This window comes from Solenopsis invicta, chromosome 1 (genome assembly GCF_016802725.1).
Source record: "Solenopsis invicta isolate M01_SB chromosome 1, UNIL_Sinv_3.0, whole genome shotgun sequence".
Taxonomy (NCBI): domain Eukaryota; kingdom Metazoa; phylum Arthropoda; class Insecta; order Hymenoptera; family Formicidae; genus Solenopsis; species Solenopsis invicta.
In genome coordinates this window covers 8,018,869-8,044,272 of record NC_052664.1, presented here as the reverse complement: position 1 = coordinate 8,044,272, position 25,404 = coordinate 8,018,869, and the positions used below count along the sequence as shown (strand labels likewise).

General features: G+C 30.4%; 1 protein-coding gene across 2 annotated transcripts; it reads right to left on the bottom strand.

The window, feature by feature from the left end:
- Positions 1-3,138: 3,138 nt before the first annotated feature.
- Positions 3,139-24,018, bottom strand: LOC105193770 (glutamate receptor ionotropic, delta-1). 2 transcript variants are annotated; one of them, XM_039448557.1, is made up of 10 exons: positions 23,297-24,018; positions 20,914-21,077; positions 20,322-20,672; positions 18,246-18,361; positions 17,255-17,425; positions 16,003-16,256; positions 10,961-11,169; positions 10,496-10,770; positions 10,080-10,274; positions 3,139-3,833 (listed from the first exon to the last, which is right to left on the bottom strand). In XM_039448557.1, the coding sequence occupies exons 1-10, from the start codon at positions 23,451-23,453 to the stop codon at positions 3,767-3,769; spliced, it is 1,959 nt and encodes a 652-aa protein (XP_039304491.1). In that variant the 5' UTR covers positions 23,454-24,018; the 3' UTR covers positions 3,139-3,766. The 2 variants fall into 2 exon arrangements, with proteins under 2 accessions (XP_039304491.1, XP_025995968.2); XM_026140183.2 differs by lacking the exon at positions 3,139-3,833 and adding an exon at positions 9,246-9,302 and having other exon boundaries at positions 23,297-24,017.
- Positions 24,019-25,404: the final 1,386 nt, after the last annotated feature.

Below are 25,404 nucleotides of genomic sequence, written 5' to 3'. Positions count from 1 at the left end.
CTTACATCCTAACATACATTTTCCTTCGCTACTTCTTTTCTATACTATTACTCTTCTCACCATCTCCGTACCTCTATACATTCCTTCCAATCTCCTTCCATTCATTCATTCTCTCATTTACAATAAATGTCCTCCTTTCTCCATAAACCATTCTGCCAGATTCCTTGCGTTACCTGTCACATTATATTTTCTATAGATGTTTCTGCCTTTGTTTCTGCCGTTTTATTCCTCTATCATTTCTCCTAACACTCTTTCTATTTGCACATTGTCACCCTTTTCATTTTCCTTCCTCGTTTCATTCCGTTATCTTCCTACTTTGTTACCAGTCCTCATGGATTCTACCGCCTCATTGTCCACCCTAACCTATTCTTGTTCCTTCCTACTATATCTTCCAATATCACCACAAATCCTTTTCCCCTAATTCTGCCTCCAATTACCCGTCTTCTCTACCTTCCTATCTCTCTAGTTCATACCTCTTTACTTTCCTAATTTTTCCTAATACACTACAACACTCATACTCAGCCTCACTCTATCTCCATGTCCACATCCGCACGCCATCATACCACTTAACCAAATCCTAGTAGTTAGTGGCTTTGTTACTTGATACTTGATACGCGTAATATTTAGTAACTTTCTATTCAATTATCTTAATTTCAGTAATAAATTTAATAAATAGTATATTAAGCTGGTACAATATGAATCAAGATAATTAATTAAATATAGATATCACGTATACATTTACACGTATTGTCGAAATTAAGACAATTTAATAGAAAGTTACTTGTTAGTATGCGTGTCAAGTGTTCGGTGTAAACTAGGTCATTACATATACTATGCAGTAGTCTTTCTAGTGATATCCAACAGGCTAGTAATATCCGTCTGTATTCTGTTGCTACCCTGCCGAAAATGTGCGATTAAAACAGATTAAAACGGAAAAATTTTTAATCGGTTTTAAGCTGTTTTAATCGATTTAATCTACGAGCGGATTAAAAAGTAATCTGTTTTAATTCTGTACGAATCGTAATTGATTTTAATATTGCTTTTGCAAATTATTTAAGTGTAATGCATAATATAACAATGTTTGAAAATTTTAATTTAGTTGCATTAAAACTCCTAAATACTTTCAGCGACCACGTTTAAAAATCTTGATATTAGTAGCGAGAAATAATATGCTGAAATGCTGAGAATTCTTTTGTGCTATTTTTTAAATAAAAAGCTATTTTGATAAAATAACATTGTAAATCATTTTAATTAATTTGTAAAATTATTCAAAAACTATTTTTTTTTAACTGTTATTTATTAACTGCCAAAAAACATAGCTTTTGAATAATTTTATAAATTTCTTAACGTGATTTATAGTGTTGTCATCAAAATATCTCTTTAATTAAAAATGGCACACAAGAATTGTCAGCGTCTCAGCATGTCTCATCGCATTAAAATTTGATTTAATTATAATTGATGAAATCCTGTAATTTTGGATTGAAATGGATTTAACAAGTGGCGGCTGACTCCCCAGCTCATACTTCAGTGAGACTTTTAGGAGCTGCTTATTGTAACCTCGAGACAAATATTTGCTCTCATTCTTTTCAAACAAGATGTGTGTGTGGAACGCTGTTCTACATAAAATTTTACATTTTTACATGCAAATAACAATTTGTATTGTTATTTTATCTGGTACATAAATTAAATGTTTAATTCAAATTTAATCTTTTTTTAATCCTTTTCGACAAAAAAGATACAAGAAATATTGTTTTTGAAACTAAACACTTATTATGTTTACATTAATGTGTATTCTATTTTAATAAATCTGTCTAGGTTCCGATCTTTTTTTAATCGGTTCTAATACCATATTTTTAGTGTAGAAATCTCAATCGATTCGGATTACTTTTTTTTTAAACGGTTTTAATCGCACATTTTTGGCAGGGTAGTAATTATTGTAGGAGCAATAATATTCGCGTTGATAATTACAGAGCCACCAGTAATAATCACACAGCCGCATGTAATAATCACACGGCCGGCAATAGTTTTTTTTTGTAAGAGTTGAGTGCCAATACAAGAAGATAGCTTCGAAACGTTCAGCTTTTTTGCAAAATGAGTGTCGCACAGCGTAGCATTTGGTAGAACACGGGAAAGGGAAAATTTCACTGTTTTTTTTTTCAGAAAAATTTTCAATAAACAAATTTTAAATCAAAGTTTTGCACACGTTTATTTTCAACATTGTATTAATCATGATGTAAAAATACAAGGTGAAACGCTGCGCATAATGGCGGCAGAACCCATCAAAAACCAATAAAAAATTTGCCTCAAAATTAGCGCGAAATTTAAATAGTATTGGACACAATATTGAAAATGTATGTAAAAATACAGATAAATTTATTAATATGTAAAGTTTATATAAAACATTTCATAACATTTCATAATAAACATTTGTAACATAAATATAAAATAATAAGGAATTACGTTAATTAAAACGTAGTACAACTTGAATACGCCATGATTCATATTTTCAGTTAATTTTTATTGAAATGTGCTTTTAAGCATATACCACCCTAAAGCATATAAAAACTACAATATCACTTATATAAAAGCACATTTATTCGTAAAAGTGAGCTGAAAATATTCCAAGATAGTACAGAGAATTAAAAAAAAATTAAAAAATGTTTATATCAGGGGATGGATTGTGTATCATGTAACTAGAGTAAAAATTACAAAAGTGAACAAATTTACTAGAGCATTTATAATTTTATTGGTCAACACCTAAAGTAAAGTAAATTTGCTTTTGTAATTTTCATTCTAGTTACACGATACACAATTGACCCTCAGGTTTATGTAAAAAAAAAACTATGACATATGCATCAATGTAACTAACTTAATTCTACAGTTTGGAGCAAACATTTGATTGGTCAAAGCCCTCACCATTACTTTAGACTGCGCATCCACGGGAACGTTACACCTTGTATTTTTACACCATAATATTAATCACATTACATTCATTTATTTTACAATCTATTTTATAATGTTTTATATATAAAAGAAAATTGTTGAAATTTTATTAAAGGAACAAAATAAACTGATGTATACAGGGTGTCCCAGACCAATGTATAAAGATTATCACGATGAGATAGAAGAGATCGACATAAATCAAAAATTTTAATACCATTTTGCGATATTTGCAATAATTTTTGAGTAATAAAATATTAAAATCAGACGAATAAGAGCGCGCGGAGAGACAAGCGGTCGCTCGCCTGAGCCATAAAACCGCGAGCCTCGGCTCGGTGTGGGGGCATGAGGGAGCGGTGTGGTGCCAAGCTAAGCTTTCCCTCACCGCGCGCCACTTACCGTAGCCACAGTCGCGCCGCGGTGGGCGGTCCTACGGCTCAGCGACCAATGGCTTGTCTCTTTGCGCGCTTTTATTCGTCTGACTTTAATATTTTATTACTCGAAAATTATTGCAAATATCGCAAAATGGTATTAAACTTTTTGATTTAACTCGATTTCTTCTACCTCATCGTAATAATCTTTATACATTGGTTTGGAATACCCACGAGTATTTGATAATTATTTTACAATATATTAAATGACGATATATTAAAATCATCGACTCACAATTCAACTTATTGCTAAAGAATACATCCAACAAAATAATTAATAAAATCTCTGTAATAAAATTTTTTGTGAAGTTCATACTTTGATTAGCTTTAGTGCGGCAGAAAGTTTAGCAAAATCAACTGATTTCTTTCAAAACAATGTACATTTTTAAAGACATTTAATCAAGATATTCCACAGTATTGATTTCTGTATTTGACATCTCTTTTGTTGCGCGCATTGTTTGCCTGCGAAAGAAAATAAGTATAACGAATAGCAGAAAGTATGATAACGAAGTCTTTTTTAAGGCAACGTATACATTTGGATGGGCCAAAAAAAATAAGACCTAACTTTGCAAAGTTTTTTGTGGAAAAAACGGAAAGAGACAGAGAAGTTTATTTTATTTTTTCTCCATTGCAAAGGTCATACTTTTCTCTATTTAAAATTTAAATTTTATTAGAATATAATTTTATTTAAAAAAAAACAGCTAATCAAAGTCAACCTAACATTTTTTCATATATAAATTTTATTCGTTTTTTAGCTGCGACAAGAAAACTAAACATTGTAAAATAAAATCCTACATCAGACACTAGCTTTTAGCACCTAGAAAAAGTATGTAAAATTACAAGTTGATTGATTCAATCGAGTAATTCCAAGACATAATCACGCATTTGAAAATTTAATTTGAATAGCGATACCTTTATATAATTTTTAAATAAAATTTAAATATTTAATAAAGAAAAGTGTAATTTTTTTAGTGGAATAAATACAATTTCTTTATTTCTTTCTGTTTTCTCACAAAAAACTAATCAGTACACAATATTTAAAAAATATTTTTAAAGACATTTAAAAAACATATTTAAAAACATTTATAAAAACATTAAAAATAATGGATTAAGTGCCCTTTTTTCATTAAAAAATGTTTATTTTAACGTTAAAAAAATGTTTTTTAAATATTATAAAAACGCTTATTAAACATTTAAAGAAAACGTTTATTAAATATTAAAGAAACGCTTTTTTATTTAAGCATAAATGAGCAAAGTAATATTAAAAAAAAAACATTTTAAAATCTTTGGCAATAAAAAAATTTTTCAAAAATATTAAAATTTGTGGATTTATGCCCCTTTTTACGTTCAACAAATTTTTTTTAATATTGAGGTTTTTTCTTAAGAATTTTTTTTCGAAAATTTTCACGCGGTCACCTATTCAAGTTGCGACCCCGGTAAACATTGCTTGACTTCTCTGTTCGAATTGATCCCTTGTGATGATCTGTAAACACTTTGTGCTAATACATGCACATACATCACTGTTAGATCAGGTTAATATATGTCATCGAAAAGACGAAATATACATATATAATCAAAATATATTATTTATATAAATAAGTATAATTAAGTTCATTTTTTACTGATTTTCATAGATGTTATTGAGATATTTTTTAAACGAATTTTAAAATTAATAATAATTGAAAAATAAATAACTCAAATGTTAAATAAATATTAAATAAATATTAAATAAATATTTAAAAAATGCTTACTAAATCATTTTTTCAAATAAATAATTCATGAAAAATAAATACTTAAACAATATTAAGTAAACGTTTAAAAAACACTCATTTAAAAAAAATAAAATAAATATTAAATATATATTAAATTAATGTTCAATAAATGTTAAATTAATGTTTTAGAAATTAAGTTGTTTTAAATAAAAAATTAATGTAAAATAAATATTAAATTAAAGTCAAATAAATGTTAAATTAATGTTTTTAAATAATGTTTTTTCAAATGAAAAATTTATGTGAAATAAATATTAAATTAATGTTTTTAAAAAATGTTTTTTTTTAATAAAAATTAAATGTAAAATAAATATTAAATAAACGTAAAATAAATATTTAATAAATATTTTCTCTAAATCATTATTTTAAATATTTAAATAATGTTAAATAAATATTTAATAAATGTTTAATAAATATTTGTTATAATGAATTGTACAATAAAAAATTAATATTAAATAACTATTTAAAAAATATTTAAAAAATATTGTGTGCTGATTGGGAATTCGTAAAGTTCGGCTTCGTCTATATAAAACTATACAGAAAAAGAAAATACATTAAATTAAAACTTATTTATTTTATTTAATAAATTGTTATATATAAGCAAGAAATTATATTTTTATAATTACTTTAATGATAATTCTGGTATATATGCTACATCTATTTAAAACTTAATTTATCAAATATTATTTAATATACTTAAAGGGGTCATCCCGTGTGACGGCTTCAAAAAATCGATTTTTTTTTTGCATAAATCTAATCTAGAGCATGCATAGAATATACTGGCAAAGTAATTTTCCAAAATTCGAAATCATTGAAAAGTTACAACAGTGAGAAGGTAAGGTGTTTAAGCACGCAGCTGAGCGCTCGGCGGGGCGGGGAACAAAAGCTATTGTATACCTTCGGATTCTTACCTGAAGCCGATTCTGTTCACACGCACGTATACGCACACATATTTAGAGGGGTGCTGCTGTCCTAAAACTCAAATTGAATGTAACGGTTACTTAGTTTTGGCTTCGCAGTCAGCGGCGTAACAGCTCTTGAGTCGTCGTAAGCAGTAATATTGTACCGTGCAAGTGCTTCAAGTTTGCGATGAGTGACAGGAAAGGAACAAGAGAAACTCACGCTCATGCTGAGCGAAGAAAAAAGAGAAAATTTCAAGGAAACCGTTATTTGTTGGAAAATGATCTGAATTATACGTCGGTATCAGCGAAGAAACTGCTTGGAAGTATGAACCTGGAAGTGCCTGTTGCTTCGAACTTTGCGTACTGTATCTTAGAATTTGCATCTGTGTTTTCGTCAATTTCAGCAAATGTTATATGCAAAGACTGTAAAAGTGACGTGACCTTTAGTCAGACGATTTTACGAGGCTTGGGTTTTAAAATTCTTATGTCGTGTAAGTGCAGTACAGATAAAACGATAAACTCGGGCCCAATGATTCAAAATGCTTTTGAAATTAATCGGCGCTTCGTTTTTGCGATGCGGTTGTTAGGTGTTGGCCACGAAGGAGCGAATCTTTTCTGCAGTTTATTGGACATTTGTCAAGGTATAGGAAACTCGACATATACCGCGCTTTTGGAAAATTTCACACAGCCGCATCTGCAGTGTATGAGTCCGTTCTATCCTTTGCTGCCACACAAGAAAAAAATATGAATGAAGAAGCTGGAAAGCCGCAAATTGAATTAACAGTTTCCGGAGATGAAACTTGGAAAAAACGTGGCTTTTCATCTTTATTTGGAGTATAGACGTTAATTGGAAAGTATTCTGGGAAAGTGATAGATGCGATGGTTATGAGTAGTTTTTGTGGTGCTTGTAATCTGTGGAAAAAATTAAAAAATACTGAACCAGAGAAATACGAGGCATGCAGTTCATGAATCTGAGTGTTCGATAAATCACACAGGAAGTTCCGGTAAAAAGGAAATTGATGCCATTGTCGCAATGTTTTTACGCTCGATCAAAAAACATGGCGTGAAATATTTGACGTATGTCGGCGACGGTGACAGCAAGACATTCAATGGCATTTTAAAAGCTGAGCCTTATGGTAATGACTCTCCTGTTATTAAAAAAGAGTGTGTTGGGCATGTTGAGAAACGGATGGGAACACGACTCCGAAATGCTAAAATGAATAATAAAGGTATTGGTGGCAAAGATCAGGGCAAGCTAACAGACAAGCTAATTATTGAAATGACAAAATTTTATAGCTTAGCCATTCGTCGCCATCCCGATTCATTAGAAGAAATGAAAAAAGAAGTTTGGGCCACATTCTACCACAAATGCTCTACCGATGAAAATCCTCAGCACCAGAAAACTGTCCAGCAGGCGAAGGTAGCTGGTGTAAATGGCGGCAAGCTGAAGCTAAGAGCACGCTTGACCAATTCCACCACGAGAAGGCCCCATTATCCAAGGAAGTACAAATAGTAGTTAAATCTATCTATGAAGATTTATCTAAGGACGATCTTTTGATGTTTAGGAGCAGAGACGCAGAATAATAATGAGTCGTTAAATTCACTCATTTGGACGTTCGCTCCGAAACATCAACATTCAGGCACTCAGATAGTTCAGATTGCAACCTTTTTGGCCGTCGTCATCTTTAATGAAGGTTTCCAAGGCAGTATTAAGATAATGCATACGATGGGCTGTTCAATTGGACGATCAGCGCACGCTTATGTAGAGCGCCACGACGAAGCCCGGATCAGCCGTTCCGAGCAACGCATGAGCGACGCGGCAAGAGAGGCTAGAATTTCAGCCAGGGAGGAGCAGTCGGCCTTACGAAATTTCCAAGAAGAAGAGGAAGGGATACTCTATGCACCAGGAATAGCAGATTAGTGGTAAGCAAAAATTTCATGGTGTAATTCACACGTCAACTTTCAAACGCGTTTTTCTCAAAACTGGATTTTTTTAACTGGTGCCCATGATTTTTCGAAAACGGTTCAATGGATTTAAATAAAATTTTAATGGTAGATTCAGCACATGTGTGGCTATCGTGGGAACTAGAATTTTTTAAAAATATTGAACCGTTTTCTGTCCGCATAAAAAAATAGTCGTAAAAAATCATGCTATTTTGAGTTATAATTTTTAAAAGCATGCAAAAAATTGAATTTTTAATATTTTCAAAAAATCCTAGTTCCCACGAGAGCCATTCACCTATAGATTAAAATGCAATTTGATTTTTTGATTTCAGATAAACCAGTCTGCCGGAATCGTGGGCACCGTTTGTCCGCTTTTTTTTACATGGATGCCATTCCAGTGATGTAACTCGCCATCGACGCCATATTTTTAAATAAAAAAATTTACACATATAGTTTAAGATGTAATAAATATATAGTAAAAATTTGGAAGCTTTGTATTTTTTCATTTTGCCGCAAAAAAATGCAAAAGAACCTTAAAAAAACAGTCGTCACACGGGATGACCCCTTAGCTCCTGAGTACTCGTTGCGGCCATATTGAAGTCAGAAGCGAGAAATTGCGTAAAATAACATGTAATTTTGTCCGACGTGCCATTTTTAAATAAAGCCAATTTGGATAAAACAGACTAATCAGATGGCTTTAAAACATTTGTAAGTTTGGGTCAAGACTATCCTTCCGCCTAATAGTCAGTAGTCATAAAAAACATGTAAAGTGAAATCATTCAAACAGGAAAATACACGGTCACGTAATTTTGTCCGACGTGCGATTTCTATATAAATAAAGCCAATTTCGGTAAAACAGACTAATCAGATGGTTTTAAAACACTTGTAAGTTTGGATCAAGACTATAATTTTTTTCGCGTAACAGTCACTAAATAGTCGTAAAAAGCACGTAAAGTAACGCTTATTTGGACAGGAAAACACACAGATAGTTATTGAAAAAAGTGAAAAATATGCTTTTATGTATAAAATTCAAAGAAACTTTACTTGAGGTCTATTTTTACAAATTTGGTAAATGCAAGGCGAGTCATATTTTTACAATAAAACACATAATAACAAAATGACATGCACGACAACATCTCATCGTCAATTTGTTATGTTTCACGTCTATTAGTTCTAATTTTGTCTGCAACGGAATATCGTTACCGTCAACGCAGAGTTCTTGGTTGAGGAGTCAGGAGCCTTAAGACAGTTATCATTAGTTTCTTATTTCATACGATTTTTTATTATGTTGATTATTATACTTCCACGCTCTTTATCTGTAGAGGAAATAATAATAGACAATTCTGTATTGCATGTTTCATAGTCGATATAAGCGCGCATAGAGAGTGTACGAAGAAATTTTGTCTCATATAAAATCAATTTCAATTTTGTGAAGGTGCAAAACTTTAACATAAATATAATATAACTGATGTTTGATGTCGCCTGAAATGGTTGCATTATGTTGACAAATCGATTCAATTTACTATAATTTCATTAATATTAACAATAAAAACTGAAATGACAACTCAGTACTAATATAATGGTATGTACATAATAGAATGATTGGGTATAAATTATTCTCATTTTTTCTATTTTTTTTTGTAATTTCTATGTAACTCTCGCACGGCATAAATACCAGAGTTATCTTATATGAAACAATAATAACCTTGCTTATATATAATTCAATTTTTGTTATATAAAGAATTTGATAATTTTTCATTTTTATTAAATATATATTTTTATTTTAATATGATAATAATTATCTAAAGAGCACATTGTTATTGTTTTGATAATAAAGGTATTTAAAAAATCTAATTCTTCTAGTTTGAAGACGTTATTTTTTATATCCGATATTTTTTCTTCTCAGCTCATAAAAACTATTATTGAATAATAAAAATATATTTTTCTTAATAAAACTATACAAAATTTCTTCATGTAATACAGTTTTATCTGTTTGATACTACATAATCTTACTTAAATATTTAATAACATTTTGAAAATAAAAATATTCTTGAAATAAAAATGTTCTTTTTTCTTGTATGCTTAAATCTTACCTCTTATGCCACAACAACTCGAATGCAAACACAATTATAGCGAAAAGTATTCCATAACCCATTGTGACCAGTGCAAAGTAACATTCCGTGAAACCGATAGTGATGAAGCTAGTGTGACTCGAGCACACTGGTTTCCTCGTATACAAACGATACTCTTCGCGATATTTAAGTCCATATTCTCGTAATTTTAGAGCTCTGAAAACACAATTCCTGAGTGCCAAACGTTCCGAGAATTGTTATGTCACGAGGTTGTTTATCATACATCCAGTGGTTCTTAAAAATAACGCGTCAATAAAATCTGTATTTTAATTATGTGATGTTTTATGTTAGTCTTTAAACTTCTTTAGCGAAGTTTTATGTCAAAATTTAAAATTGAAAATTGTGTCTATGTAAAGATAATTCGAGGTACTATTTACCCAGTTTTTATTATCTCTGAATAGGGTGATCGCACTTGTATCACGAGGAGTGGATATAAAATTTTCAGGAAATCGATCTCAGTCAAACCGCACTTCTCCTCTTCCAAGTATGTGTCTTGCATCAATTGGTAAACCGTACCGATTTCACCTTGAAATGCGAAGAGTTCATTTTTTACGCGACGTACACCTTCTTCTATGGACATCCAGTTAGATTTGTGTCCTTTTGGCTCGATTCGTTGCTCCAGGACTGCTTTCCTAATAGGATCTTGAAAAGACTACAATTTCAAAAGAATTAATTTGTTTCCCAATTATTTTTTTTGCTACTAATAATTTTTACATTATAATAAACGAAGTATTTGATAATAAATTATATAGCTACATAATAGAGAAAGAGATGGTAATAAATACTATATTTTTTTCTAAAAGTTTTCTTATCATTAATTTCTGCAGTTTCTATCTACTGACCTTAAAATAATACCTATTGTACACTACGTCTTGCGCACCCAATTTTAAAGGGCTATTTAGGAGATCCGAAACAGTTTGAATAGAATCCGTAGTAGATTGCAACAGACCTACGATATTCGCTGTATAAGCCGCATAGAGACTCAGCGAGGCCAATAATAACATAAGAGTGACGATTCGAGACGAAACTCTGTAGGGCTCGTACGAATATCCTATGAAAATATAGAAATTTTTATAAATCTTATGTTAAACAAAATGAAAATAATTTCATTTATACCTTCACAAAGTAATAAATATTTACGCTGTTCAATAAAGATAAAATTAATTTCACATATTTTTTACTAATATTGAAGAATTTAGATCTACACTGGTGAAAATTATTATCAGAATTATTCATACAATTTTTCAAAATTTTTCCAGAATTTTTGTATAATTTTATAAATTTTTTAGATTTTTTTATACAAATTCATATTTGTGAATTCTGAAATATATTTTGAATTTCTTTAGCCCATAATTTCTAACAATTATTTTTAACATTTTTGGATTTTATAACATTTTGTCGGAAATTACAATTTTTGAAATCTTGGGAACTTTCATAAACATAATACTTTTCAGAAATAGTTAAAAAGTTTACATTGTATTTTTTTTCAAAATTTTTTGTATATGTCAATTATAAAATATCTTAAAATTTCAAAGATTTTTTGTTGCATAATTTTTGACTAAGTGTTATAACATCTAAAATAGTTAAAAGTATTTTTTAGAAATTATGAGATAAGAAATCTCAGAATATTCCAGAATTCACATGTACTCGTATGTATAAAGAATTCTAAAAGCAAATGTAACCTTTCTGAAAAAAATGTTCCAATTCATATAAAAATTATGACAAAAATAAAGTTAAAAAAGTCCAATTTTTGGATTTCCTGCGAAACCTTAATGAATTATAAAATTTGTTGTTTCCCACATAGAAATCCAGCGGATGTCCATCGCCCTCTCATAGCTCCATGAAACATCTATCTCTACGATAGAAATTAGATAGACGTTCATTAAAAGTTCACGTCCATAGCTCCATAGAATTTCATTTCCATCATGAAAATTAAATAGATCTCCATTACACATTTGTTCAACCTCCATAGCTCCATGGAATTTTATCTTCATGTAGAAATCAGTTAGATATCCATTAGAAGTCCATAAAATTTCCCCCATAGCTCTATGGGACTTTTATTATTTCAATAAAAGTCCGACACATCTCCATTAGACGTACATCCTACCTCCATAGCTCCGTGAAATTTTATTTTCATGATGGAACTCAAAGAGATTTTCATTAGACAGCCATCCAACTTCCATAGTTCTATGGAATTTTACTTTTATCATGAAAGTCAGATAGATTTCCATTAAACATCCATTGAACCGCCATAACTCCGTGGGATTTTATTTCCGTCATAAAAGTCAGATAGATCTCTATCAGACATCCATCCAATATCCATTGCTTCATGAGATTTTATTTCCATTCTGGAAATCTGATAGATCTCCATTAAACATCCATTCAACCTCAATTCCATAACAAATTCAATTAGTTCAATTCATTATAATAAACTGATAGAATATATTTCTCATGGAGTTGGGATGAATGTCTTCACTGAGAGAAAAAATTGCAGTAGTGCCAGTATAAGGGGACAACCGTACAAATTTTGTTAACAGAATTATAATATATTTATAGTTATAATAAGTGAACTACATAGGGGAGAGCAGGGTAATTCGGAAGACGGGGCAATTCGAAAAATGGAAATATCTTTTTATGGGTACATATTAAAAGTTTACTTTAAATACTGTAAACACGTCCTAATATAACAAAGTTTTGTTGGCAACGGCGTCATATTGAAGTCGTAGTGAAAAATGTGTTTTGCGACAGTCCAAGTAATTTCTGATAGTCAGCATTTCTTCGAAATTTAAGTAAGATGAATACGATTTTTTTTGAAAACTTTGAATGTATTGTGTCCAGTTGAACGTATTTGAAACATTTTGTGTTTACTTTTTGCTATGTGATGTCTATTTTTTGTCGATCATATATGCAATAATGCGCGAAATTGATGTCTGGGGTATTTGAAACACCAAACGTCGAATCGTTTTTCGGACAATTTTTTTCTTTCATATTTACGTTCATGTACCAAATACATAATTTAATACTCAATAGATGTAATTACACGAAATACGAATAGTCCGTGACTTGTTCCGAAAACGCTAAAATTCTTTATTGTGCATTTGTTTTCTTTTATTGTATGTAACATTTTTTCATAATACTATATATCTTTTTCTGAATAAAACAAAGTCTTAACAATAGCTTTTTTACATTTTTTTCATCTTAAAACATAAATTTCAGAATATTTTTGGACTATCTTTGAATTACCCCGGGCTCGGGGTTATTCGAAATATATGGCATTGGTCAACATTTTTATATGTACTTCAAAGCAAATACATTTCCGTGTTCTATTTATAATGGCATTGTGAAGAGGAAGGTTCAACCTTTCAAACCGTCCAACTTTTGTTTTTTTGTTTTTTAATAAATATAGAACTAAGGAGACACAAAAGAAAAGAAAGTCGTCCGAATTGCTCCGGTCTCCCCTATATTATAGTTATTGCATCTAAGTTAATAGTTAAAAGAACTAATAAAAAATAGTTGTAATTACTATATTATATAATATATTACAATTGGCATCTGCCATATAATATTAGATAACCGTATACATACATATACAGGGTGTCACAAAATATTCGTTTATGCTCTTGTGGGTTGGTAAAACAAGTAAAACTGAGAAGAAAAGTCCTTTACTATTTTGCAAAATTCGTTATAGTTACCGAGATAAAAATTAATATAGTCGGCAAATGGGCACATACTATCCACCGCACGCGGGGATTACCCGTCGGTCGCCAAACCATTGGCAGCCGCGGCAAGCGGCACGGTGAGGCGGGAGCCATTGCTGCTTCTCTCTTCTTTCTGCGCCGTCTGCCGCGGCTGCCTATGGTTTGGCGACGGACGGGCGGTCCTCGCATGCGGTGGGTAGGAAAAGTATGTGCTCATTTACCGACTATATTAATTTTTATTTCGGTAACTATTAGAAATTTTGAAAAATGATAAAGGACTTTTCTTCTCAATTTTACTTGCTCTATCAATCCACAAGAGCATAAACAAATATTTTTTGACACCCTATATTGTATACATATGTATATACATATATACAGTATGTATACATACATACGAGGTGTGTTCAAAAAGTATCGCGAATTTTGAATTTTCGCGGGTTACGTATATTCGAATTTCGATCTTTTTGTGGCGTTATGTTGGTACTCATGTCTCTCACTTATGCCGACAAGCTCGGCCATTTTGAATGTTCACTTAATTGTTGACAGCTGCTTTGCTTGCACGTGTTTTGGATCATCTTCGATTTTTACCTATTCAAAAAAATGGATCAAAGAACCTGTATCAAATTTTGTGTGAAAAACGAAATTAAGTGCGCGGATGCATTCCGAATGTTGACTGTGGCATACGGAGAAGCTACCTTGGACCGAAGCAACGTTTATCGGTGGTACAAAATGTTCTCAGAAGGCCGAGAAGATGTGAACGACGAAGAGCGTGCCGGACGCCCGAGCACTTCAACAACAGACGAAAAAATTAATGAAGTGGAGAAAATGGTATTGGCCAATCGTCGAATCACCGTTAGAGAAGTTGCTGAGGACCTAAACATATCGATTGGCTCGTGCCATTCGATTTTTATCAATGATTTGGGCATGAGACGGGTCGCCGCGAAATTCGTACCAAAATTGCTCAATTGCGACCAAAAACAGCATCGCATGAACATTGCTAATGAGATGTTGGACTCTGTCCGCGACGACCCAAATTTGCTCCAGAGGGTCATAACTGGTGACGAATCGTGGGTTTATGGTTATGACGTGGAAACCAAAGCTCAATCATCTCAATGGAAGCTGCCGCACGAACCAAGACCGAAAAAAGCGCGCCAAGTTCGGTCGAATGTGAAAGTTTTGCTGACAGTTTTCTTCGATTGCAGGGGCGTGGTGCATCATGAGTTCTTGCCACAGGGTAGAACGGTCAATAAGGAATATTACCTGCAAGTTATGCGCAATTTGCGCGAAGCAATCCGCCAGAAATGCCCGGATTTGTGGAAGAACAAAAATTGGCTTTTGCACCACGATAACGCCCCTGCTCACACATCGTTGCTTGTGCGCGACTTTTTGGCCAAAAACAACACACTAATAATGCCGCAGCCACCGTATTCCCCAGATCTGGCCCCCTGTGACTTTTTCTTGTTCCCTAAACTGAAGAGGCCCATGAAAGGACGACGTTACGCTACGCTTGACGAGATAAAGACGGCATCAAAGGAGGAGCTGAACAAGATAAAAAAAATGATTTTTTGAAGTGCTTCGAAGATTGGAAAAACCGTTGGCACAAGTGTATAATATCTCATGGGGATTACTTTGAAGGGGACAAAATAGATATTCATGAATAAATAACTAATTTTTGAAAAAACACAAAATTCGCGATACTTTTTGAACACACCTCGTATGTATACATACATATATATGTCTAGTATCCGGCAGTATCCGGTGCATCTCTAATACAAAACTGTATATGGTGTTATTTTGAATTTCCTATTTCCATAATTTGACATTTGTAATAACAGATTTGTTATCAATGACTCTTAAAACATTTAATTAAAAACTTTTGCAATATATCCAATTTATGATAAGTTCTAGAGTGGTATTTACGAAAATTCGACTTGCAAAAAATAAAAATACACGATATAACACACATTTAAAAAAATACTTTATCTACACCTAATTCTGGGATGTAAAATTGTTTTGTCTATTTCTTGTGGGTCCTAAATTAACTTTTTACTGTTTGCTAAGTTTTCGCAAGGGAGAGGGTGAGGGGCAAAAAATTGGACTTTTTTAACATCTTTTTCGCCAAGGTATAATTATATATTAATATATATTAATAATTATATATTATATATCAATAATCATTTCTCTACCTTGCTGAGCAAATGCGCCTAAAAGAATGAGAATATTATCGCTGACCGTTGGCTTGTTGGGATTTAATTGATTCCAGTAGGTTGCCGATTCTGTCAGTCTATCGCGATAATATTCCCATTTAATGGATAAGTGGAGCAAACAGAAGACCAAGATAAGAAATACTGCAATTGCTATCCAGACGTTTTGTTGAAATGGTAGAATAAATATGTTGCTTACAGTCGATAGTAAAGGTCGTCGAAATACGAAGCGCGAGCTGTACAGATTTATATAAAATAACAATTAATATAATAAGATAATGTAATGGAAAAAATAATATAATTGAAAGCCAAATTAATAGCAGTAACATTAGCAATAACAATCTTTTTTATCACAAATTCTTTCAATGTTAATATTATTAATTTTAACTAGAATTTTAAATGAAGAATTTTTTATAAAAACAAATCTATTTTTAAAAAATCTGGGTTATAGTGTCAAATCTTTAGTAACGTCACATCAGAAATAATTTTGTTACAAAAAGAATCAAATAAAAAAACGAAAAAATAAATATAGATAGCACATGTAAAATTTCCGTAAAAATCAAACAAGTCCAGATTTTCATCTTTTTTCAATTAGTCGTCAAAATATTAATCAACAACTAAAACCTAAAGCTTAAAACTTTGTTCTTGTATGTGTAGTATGTACAAAAAATTTATATTAATCATATTATATTAATTAAAAATTATGTTAATCATACTTACATATACAAAGAAAAATATAAAAGAATGTTTTCGTTAAAAGTTTGTAACATTTTGTAAATAAAAAGTGAAAAATCATTGCCTTTTATAATTTAAATTATTTACTTCTTTATCTTTGTTATTATTGTAGTAAATTATAATATTGTTGTAAAAGGTAAATGTAAAGTACTATAATAATAATTGGGAAATAAATACAACAATAAATATCTCGCAAGAATTAGTGATAAATCCAGAAGTTTTTCATCTTTTTGTCTGGATTCTCAAAATATTAACAAAAGTTTATAACTTTACTCCTACATCTGCGTTTAGAGAGAAATAATTATATTTAAGTAATAAAAATATAAAAAAATTTTTTTGTTTCTTAAAAATTTAATTTTTTCGATTTGTTTGGACTTTTCATAGAAATTGTAAGAATTTGTAAGTCAATCAATTATTTTCTTTTTTTTTTAATATTGCCTTTATAAAGATATAGAAAATTAATGAAGCTACGATTCAGTTTAATAAATAATTCTTTTACCAAGTATGTGTATACAATTGGATGTATTGTACAACACCGATACGTTCCGACACGAAAAATGTGCCGGTACCGCCGATATCTATTTCACGCCGTTCCAACATTCCGATCATTCCATTCCAGGAACCGTTCTCAGTGCGATATCCCCAACTATTCGTGACTTCAAAACTTATCCTGTCGTGCAAAGCAAAATTACAGAATTTTAAGTCGGCGATCCACACAATGTACACGTACTTTATGATCCCCAATTTGTCATATAATATTTCATTTCGTGAACGAAACAATAAATAGTCTGTCAATTAAAACTCGGCTATTATTTGAAATTATTAATAGTATTTTTACAAAATTATAATCTTTCTTAATGTATATTAAAGAGAGATGTAGAGTACAGAAATTATAGAAGCTGATGAAACGCTAATACATGATAAACAATTTTTTTAACTTTAATTTAAAAATATTATTTAAAATTCTTATTTAATACTCTTGTTTGTGTGCGCGTGTGCATGTGTACGTGTGCGTATGCGTGCGTATGTATGTACTATATTGATATCCAGAAATATAAATTTAAAATATTATATAACAATGCTTACAAAAGTAATGAATTTTGGATTTCAATCAACCGATTAGATACGAACGACGTACATACATACAGTAATCATACAATTTTTGTATGTTCAGATGACAATTAATAAGTATGTCATGCGCTTATTTAATTATATAATTATATAAGTCGCTCCATTCATGCACCATTACCCATTTAAAAACAATTTATCACTGTTTTTGACATGTGTACACCAGTAATCGCCTGATCGTTTCAATATAGCCTCATTAGTTAACCTTGGACTCAAATTTATTACGTCGTTTTGAAGTTTGCATTTGCTTTTACAAGTGACAAGATAATTTGTTGCAAATTATTGTCGTTGGATTTAATTATTTTAAACATCTTAATGAAATATTTTGGCGTTGATACGAAGACATTAAAAATCGAACTCACGTTGCGTTCATTCGGTTCACTATATGTAGTATCCAAGGATAATTAGCTTTTGTAACAGGATCTATAGTTTTATCCTTGAAGTCGGTTAGATGATTGATCGTATTAGGATCTGTCATCTGCAATGCAATAAATCTTGAAAAAATATATGTTTCTTTTGTTTAAAAAATTCAGAATTCAAAACAAAAATTAAATCAGTGTTTTTCCAAAATAACGTATGACAGTAGTGCCCCAGATAGCAAAACGTGATAACTCAATCTAAAGCAAATTATTGCACAGATTAAATTGCTTGTTAATTGCTATTATGTTGCCTTTTATTTAAGGGGTAACGCCACCCTTGAGGTCCTAAAATGATACCTATGTTTGGAAATTTATTGTGGGTAAATGAATAACTTTATATAAAAAAAGTTTAGAGGGCTTTATTGTATATATGTTGACGAGTAACAAAATATTTTTTAATTTTCTTTTATGCACCAAATGGGGACGTACTGGCCCATCTACGAAATCGTCTTTTCTTAAAGATAAATTTTTGTGTGCAAATTTTCTGCGACATGATTTATGTTGGAACCAAACAACAAAAATCTACATTATCTACATATTCAAAACTGGGGAAATACGTAGAGATTTTTGAAAATATTAATTTTTGTCAAAATGGCAGCTATTTATAGAAAAAAATGCATTTTTCACCTAAAAATTTGTTTAAAAAATGCTGATTGCAAAAAGAGTTTTCAACATTTCGCAAAAAGCTTATGTACTTTCTTGTAGAATAGTTACAAGAAGATTGTGTTAAAATTTCAAGTCAATCGGATAAAAATTGTAAAAGTGACGTTGCACACAAACTTGAAAAACTGTGTTTTGAGAAAAATGCGTTTAAAGATTTGGTAACTGATTTTTTGTATATAAAGTTGAAAATTTTTTAATTATTTCTAATCTGCGATGCCTGCCCCATAAAGCTGTCCTTCCACAAGTTAATCAACCTCATTATATTCTTTTCTTGTTGCTAATAATGGTATTTTGGTATCTTTTCTTCTTGGATGAGACTGCGCTCGCCAAGTACGACGCGCCACGCATCCGATTTTTTGCAATAATAATGACAAGTAGTGTCCACCATAAGGTTTAAGACTTGCATAATTTTCATTAGGCCGTTATAGCCATCATTATAATAGCAAACAGCCAAGTTTGTTGCATAAACACAGAAAAACTAATGGCGTTGCATAAACACAGAAACCGACGTTTCCAAAACTATTTACTGATTTAGTACAAGTAATAACATTTATATTATGTTAGTCAAGGGTTTATTTTCGATGCATAAATAGGTCCGTATACCTACGGAGCATGGAGAATCGCTTACAGCTGCTCGATAGGCGCATAGAGACGATTCATGTAATCAGCTCAAACACTACAATACAATTTGAATTTCGTTTCAGAACTACTTGCATCATATTTTTATAATTATAAACTAATGATTTAAGTAAAAAAAGAAAAATCGATTTTTTCAAACCTCAAGGATGGGGTTACTCCTTAATGCGACGAAAACATTTTATTATAGTCAATTTAATATTAATATGCTGAGTTTTATTGTCGAGCAATTGTAGAAAAATTATTGAAGTCAATCTGTGATAAGAATATTGCCGTAAGTTGTGTTTAGAACTTGCCATTACTATATTTTGAAAATTGTTTATAGCAATCTGTAAGCAACATGACAGCAACATGTGAGCAACAATTCCCATTTATAACTTGTAATAAGTATAATGCTAATAAGTTGTTGCGAACTTGCCGGTATTATATTTTAAAAACTATTGCTGGCAAAAACGTAATGATAATAGGATAATCCCTTCTGTTGCTTTTTTATGATAATTAATGAAAATATTTGTGACAAGTTGTCGACAACTTTCAATTATTTGGCTATCTGCGGCTTTTCTCTCTCTCTCTTTCTCTCTCATTTTCATGTAACTTATAGAAATATTAAATATACAAATGTTGCGTTAGTTCACATACAAAATGCTTTGACAATGTCTAGTCAGTTGATATTTAAGTGCATTTCTTTGCTTAATAAACGATTACATTTATTCAAAGTACCACGATACATGATTTAAGAGCCGTCTGTTGAAGATTTTTTCTTCGTGCCGAAGCCACATCGAGCGTCCTCATTTGTAAACCGTTCTTGATCGTCCAATTTCCACGATTTTCCCATATCACTCCTCTCTGTGGACTTGGTCGATATACGGACAATAATTCAAAAAAGTCGTCAAATCTTCGCATGAGAATCACGTCACTGTCAGGATAAATCGCCAAGTCCTCGAAGATTTCCAATATAGAGTCATCGTATACAAAAGTTAAATTGGCGTTATCGTCGTTATCAATTGTGATTTTTCGATCTTGAAAAAGTAGCCATTTCGTCGGGGCAACAAACATTCTTTTCGAATGTGCCTGTCATTTCATATCAGATACGATAAACGATAAATTAGAGGATTGATAATAAATATACGACAAAATTGTTTGTAAGTTTCATCAGTCAAAATGTCAACAAAATCAAAAGAAAGCACTCTTCTTTTAATATTGACTTTATTTTTTAATATCGTCTTATTCTAAGATTGATAAATAATACTTTTATCTGTTTATACTTTTATCAATAACTTGTGACATATATAAATATAAATACATATGTTACCTGTCGTAAAATATCAGTGGCATAATCGCAATCCAAATCTAACACATACAAATTTCTATGCTCTAAATCATTGTAAATTTTTGGCTCAAATTCTTCGTAGACATTATGAATAGTATGCGTCAAATAATTGCTCGACAATATTCTCGATAATTTGATAGTGTCATCTGTGAATGGAAACATATTTAATTTGACTCCAAATAGTCTAGTATTATATATTTTTCATTTTATGTGATAAGTCTTTTTATTTAATGTTTATATTATTGTTAATAAATAGAAATATTAATTGTTAACTTGTTATCTTTATTAATAGTAACAAATTCAGAATATATTAGGTATCCAATTTTAGAAATAGTGAAATATCTAATAAAAATAGCATTTTAGGAAAAAATGTTCAACATAAAAGTTATATAGTCTGAAAAAAGACAAATAATGGTAAAATCAATTTTTGAAAAAAAATGATGTTTTAAGATTATCGCCATTTTTTTAATGGAAATGTATAATTTTCTTAAATAAGACGATTCCACTATTTATTTTCTGTAATAGAAGTATTAAGGCAGATTTATTGAAAAATCAATCATTTTTAAGATATTTTATACTTTATTCTGGAATATTTCAACATAAAATATAAAATAACTCAAACTAATAATTTTTTGATAATTGTATTTTAATATTAATTTTAATAATTATATTTTATGCACAGAATAATGAAAAGAATAATATTATATGAAAGAATTATACTAATTTAAAAAGTAATCGTAATGAATAAGGTTCTGAGAAAATTATTTAATTTGTTCGTAATTGTCCCTTTCAAATGTTTGTCATTGATATTTTTTCGTATCAGTAAAAACAAATGATATGTTTAATATGATTATGCTATGTTTTTCACCCTGTACATATTAATAAAAATATTACTGAAATTATTTCAACTAATTAATTTTTTTTATTATTATGTATAACATAACAAAATTTGAATTCTGCACGAGACAAACTTTTAATATAATACTATTGCAGAATTTTTTAAAGAAGAATAACCTAAATTAAGTAAATGAAGTAAATTTATGATTTAAACAAGGTTATAATCGATATTTTAAACCTTCTTCGAGATACTGTAAACTTAATTGCCAATTACGGACAATTTTTGCTTGATTAAGCGCTGAGCACAATTTTTATGACTCACATCACTGTTGAAGATTCTATTCTTACTTATAATTTCTTTTTATTTTATATTATTTTTTCAAACTAATTACATAATCGTGTGATATTGACGCGTAACTTTATAAAGCTTATGCCATTTTGTTTTCTAATAGACCCTGTAAGAGCAGCAGTAGTCATCATAAATACCGTTTTTAAAAACTCGATTTAGGAAAACTTGAAAATAGTGACACCATTTTACATTATTTTTTTAATAAAATTTAAATGTCAAATAGAGAAGTGTATGATCTTTCCAATAAAATAAATACGACTTTTCTATCTTTTTTTGTTTTTCCACAAAAAATTCGCGAAATTAGACCTGTGTTTCATCAAGACAAGATTTCTTGTCTTGTCTTGATTTTCAAGACAAGAAATTTCGGTTTTTTTGTCTTGTCTATTTTTTGATATTGCATTTCTTGTCGTAAATTCAAAAATCCTGAATTTCTTGAAATTTCTTGATTTTTTTATACATATTACAATTTAAAATATAACTCATCTATTTTATGTTAATATTATCAAAATTTCCGACAGTATCACAAAAACTTTTTATAGAATTAAAATACGCATAAAAAGAAGAGATTAAAAATATTTTTTCAAATTATTTAACATTTTTTGTATCATGAGATTACTGCCGAATATCTTGCTATTTCAGACTATTAAATTCTTGATATAAATCATTTCTTGTGACATTTAATGTTAATTAATATAATAATTATAATAATTATAATATTATTATAATAAACATAACTGGAAATGTTAAAACCAATTTAAAATTTTTTCAAGTATTAAAAAATAAACAATCGTCATGGAAATTCAAGAAATTTCTTGATTTCTTGTCAAGAAAATCTTGGTCTTGATAACAATTTCTTGTCTTGTCTTGAAATCAATTTCCAATTTCTTGTCTTGAATCAAAATAAGATCAAGACAAGATTTCATGAATTGTTTGATCTTTATGAAACTTTATTAGACCTCGTTTTCATCTGTCTTAATGTATATGTCTTCTCTTAAGCTTTGATTGACTCTTTTTTTCTTAATATGTGATTTAATATAGAAAAGCATTTTCTACTTTCTCTTGTTTAGCGTAGTCTCATTTTTTATAATTAATTACAACTAATCGCTGCTAAAAATTTTCAGCACTTCCTTCCTTTTCGATGAGTAATCAATATTAAAATCATAAATATGAAAATCTTGCCATAGTTGATGCACAGTTGTAGAGACACTCTCGAAGGTGGGAACAGAACGGGCGTCGCGTTTACGATAAATCTTACGATAACATCTTCAACGCGAAATGACGCGGTTACGTCATTGCTGAGTGACAGCGCGAGGATACACAGGACAGTGAGGATCATTCCGATCGCACCTGTTTTCGCTAAGTAACTGCGGAAGTCTTTCGGAATCGTAGATAGAATCGATCATTCGTGCATAGTTTATTGTACTATAATCTCTTTACATAGTGATTCGCGTAATTGCGCACATTGTAGAATCACGAATCCGCAAAAAGAAATGATGGGCAATCAAGATAACGAGCCTTATTATGAGTGAAATATTCAAGATATAAGAGGATGAACGCTGGTTAATGTCTGTCAACAGATTATATACTTCGCGGTTGCTTCCTCGAAACACGATTTCGCCAGCTTTCCTTGTTCTCACGAATGCTTTTTCATCCCTCCAAATGCACTATTTGAAACGATAATGGCAATGTAAAGCATTGTGAGTCTGCGAAGAAAGGCAGCTGGAAGGCCTAGCTTATTCTCAATGTCGCTTGTTTCACAGCTTTCGAGGGTTATCTTGTCTGTTTTTCTTATCGTGAAACAAAGGTTTGCATTCTGAATATCTCTGCGCATTTCTGGCGCACATGTTTTACACACATGTTTGACGCACATATCCTCGCGTTGAACAGGGAACGCGATCAACATATCGGACAAATTTATTTCGCATTAAGGTAAACGTCTACATTTTAACTAAATATGACGTTAGAACTAGAAAAAAAGTTAGAATTAAAAATAAAAGAACTGTTTATAAAACGTATAATTGCTTAATGTATCAAATTGGGAATAGAACAATTTTACTATAAAAATGCTGACAGGACATAAAAAATAGAAAGACATTCTGTTAGAAGAATATGCTTTTATGAAGAATATGTTTGTGATGGAATAATTTTTATCAAGAATCAATTAATGCAAACACTTTTTTTTGTTTATTTTCATGCTTATAACTTCAGAATTTTTTGAAATAGAAACAATCTCAGATTATTCTAAAATAACAAGGCAATAGTTATAATGATAACATCGTAATAATTAGCATGTAATTACCATCATAATAATTTAATAAATTATGATTAATAAATTTTAGAAATTATGATGTCTAAGATTTATGTAATTCAAAGCAAAAAATTTTTTTTATTGAATTTATGTGATTACAATTCTGTATATTTACGACAACTTACTGTCGAATTCTACTAAACATAATTTTGCTTCAGAAAGTATTTAATTAAGAAATAAATTTCGATAATATTTAACATGCAATGTTTGCCGTTCTTCTTAAAGATAAAAATACAAACGCATTAATAAAATATATGTGTATAAATTTATACAATTGCATCGAGCGTGTGCAACATTGCACAATTAAAAAAACGAACTTCGTCATTAAATGACGGGAGATATTTTGAAAGATTAAATCGACGCTCATGTTGGATGCACATGGGACAGAAGTTTTTAGAACTGATTATATGAGTACCAAGTTTTATCGTTTTACGATATCGCATTGAGCGCATATGTATACAGACTAACTAAACTAAGAGAGCAATTATCATTTTGCACGTTCATCGCGGACAAGTCTTCTGTTGAATGTTTCGACCGACGGAATATTTACAAAAATTTTACTCCAATTCAAACAGAAACTCTTACACTAAAGTCTTATGGAAAAGTTTGGAGTTTGCTTTCTCAATGCTTATATCTAATACAGGCTTTATTGAACGTTATAGAATCCAATTGTTACACACACACACACACACACACACACACACACACACACACGCACGCACGCACGCACGCACGCACACACACACGTACGCGCGCGCGCGCGCGCACACACACACACACAGCATATTTGAACATAAAATTGAATTAAAAAAGAAGACAAATATAATACAATGTAATAATTACCGACTTTAATAAATTATGATTAATAAATTTTATAAATTATGATATTTTAGATTTATGTAATTTAGAGCAATATATATATTTTTTTTTGTTAAAATATGATTATAATTTTGACACATCTATCGTAAATTAGAAATAA

What these genes read in the sequence shown, in the direction of transcription:
- LOC105193770 (XM_039448557.1), bottom strand. Translation starts at nt 23,453, where the DNA reads ATGATCCTCACTGTCCTGTGTATCCTCGCGCTGTCACTCAGCAATGAC. An exon ending in ACAACTGTGCATCAACTATG is followed by an intron (nt 21,078 to 23,296) that starts GCAAGATTTTCA and finishes TTCCATTCACAG; the next exon opens with ATGACACTATCAAATTATCG. An exon ending in GAGTTGTTGTGGCATAAGAG is followed by an intron (nt 3,834 to 10,079) that starts GTAAGATTTAAG and finishes TTTCTTTCGCAG; the next exon opens with GCAAACAATGCGCGCAACAA.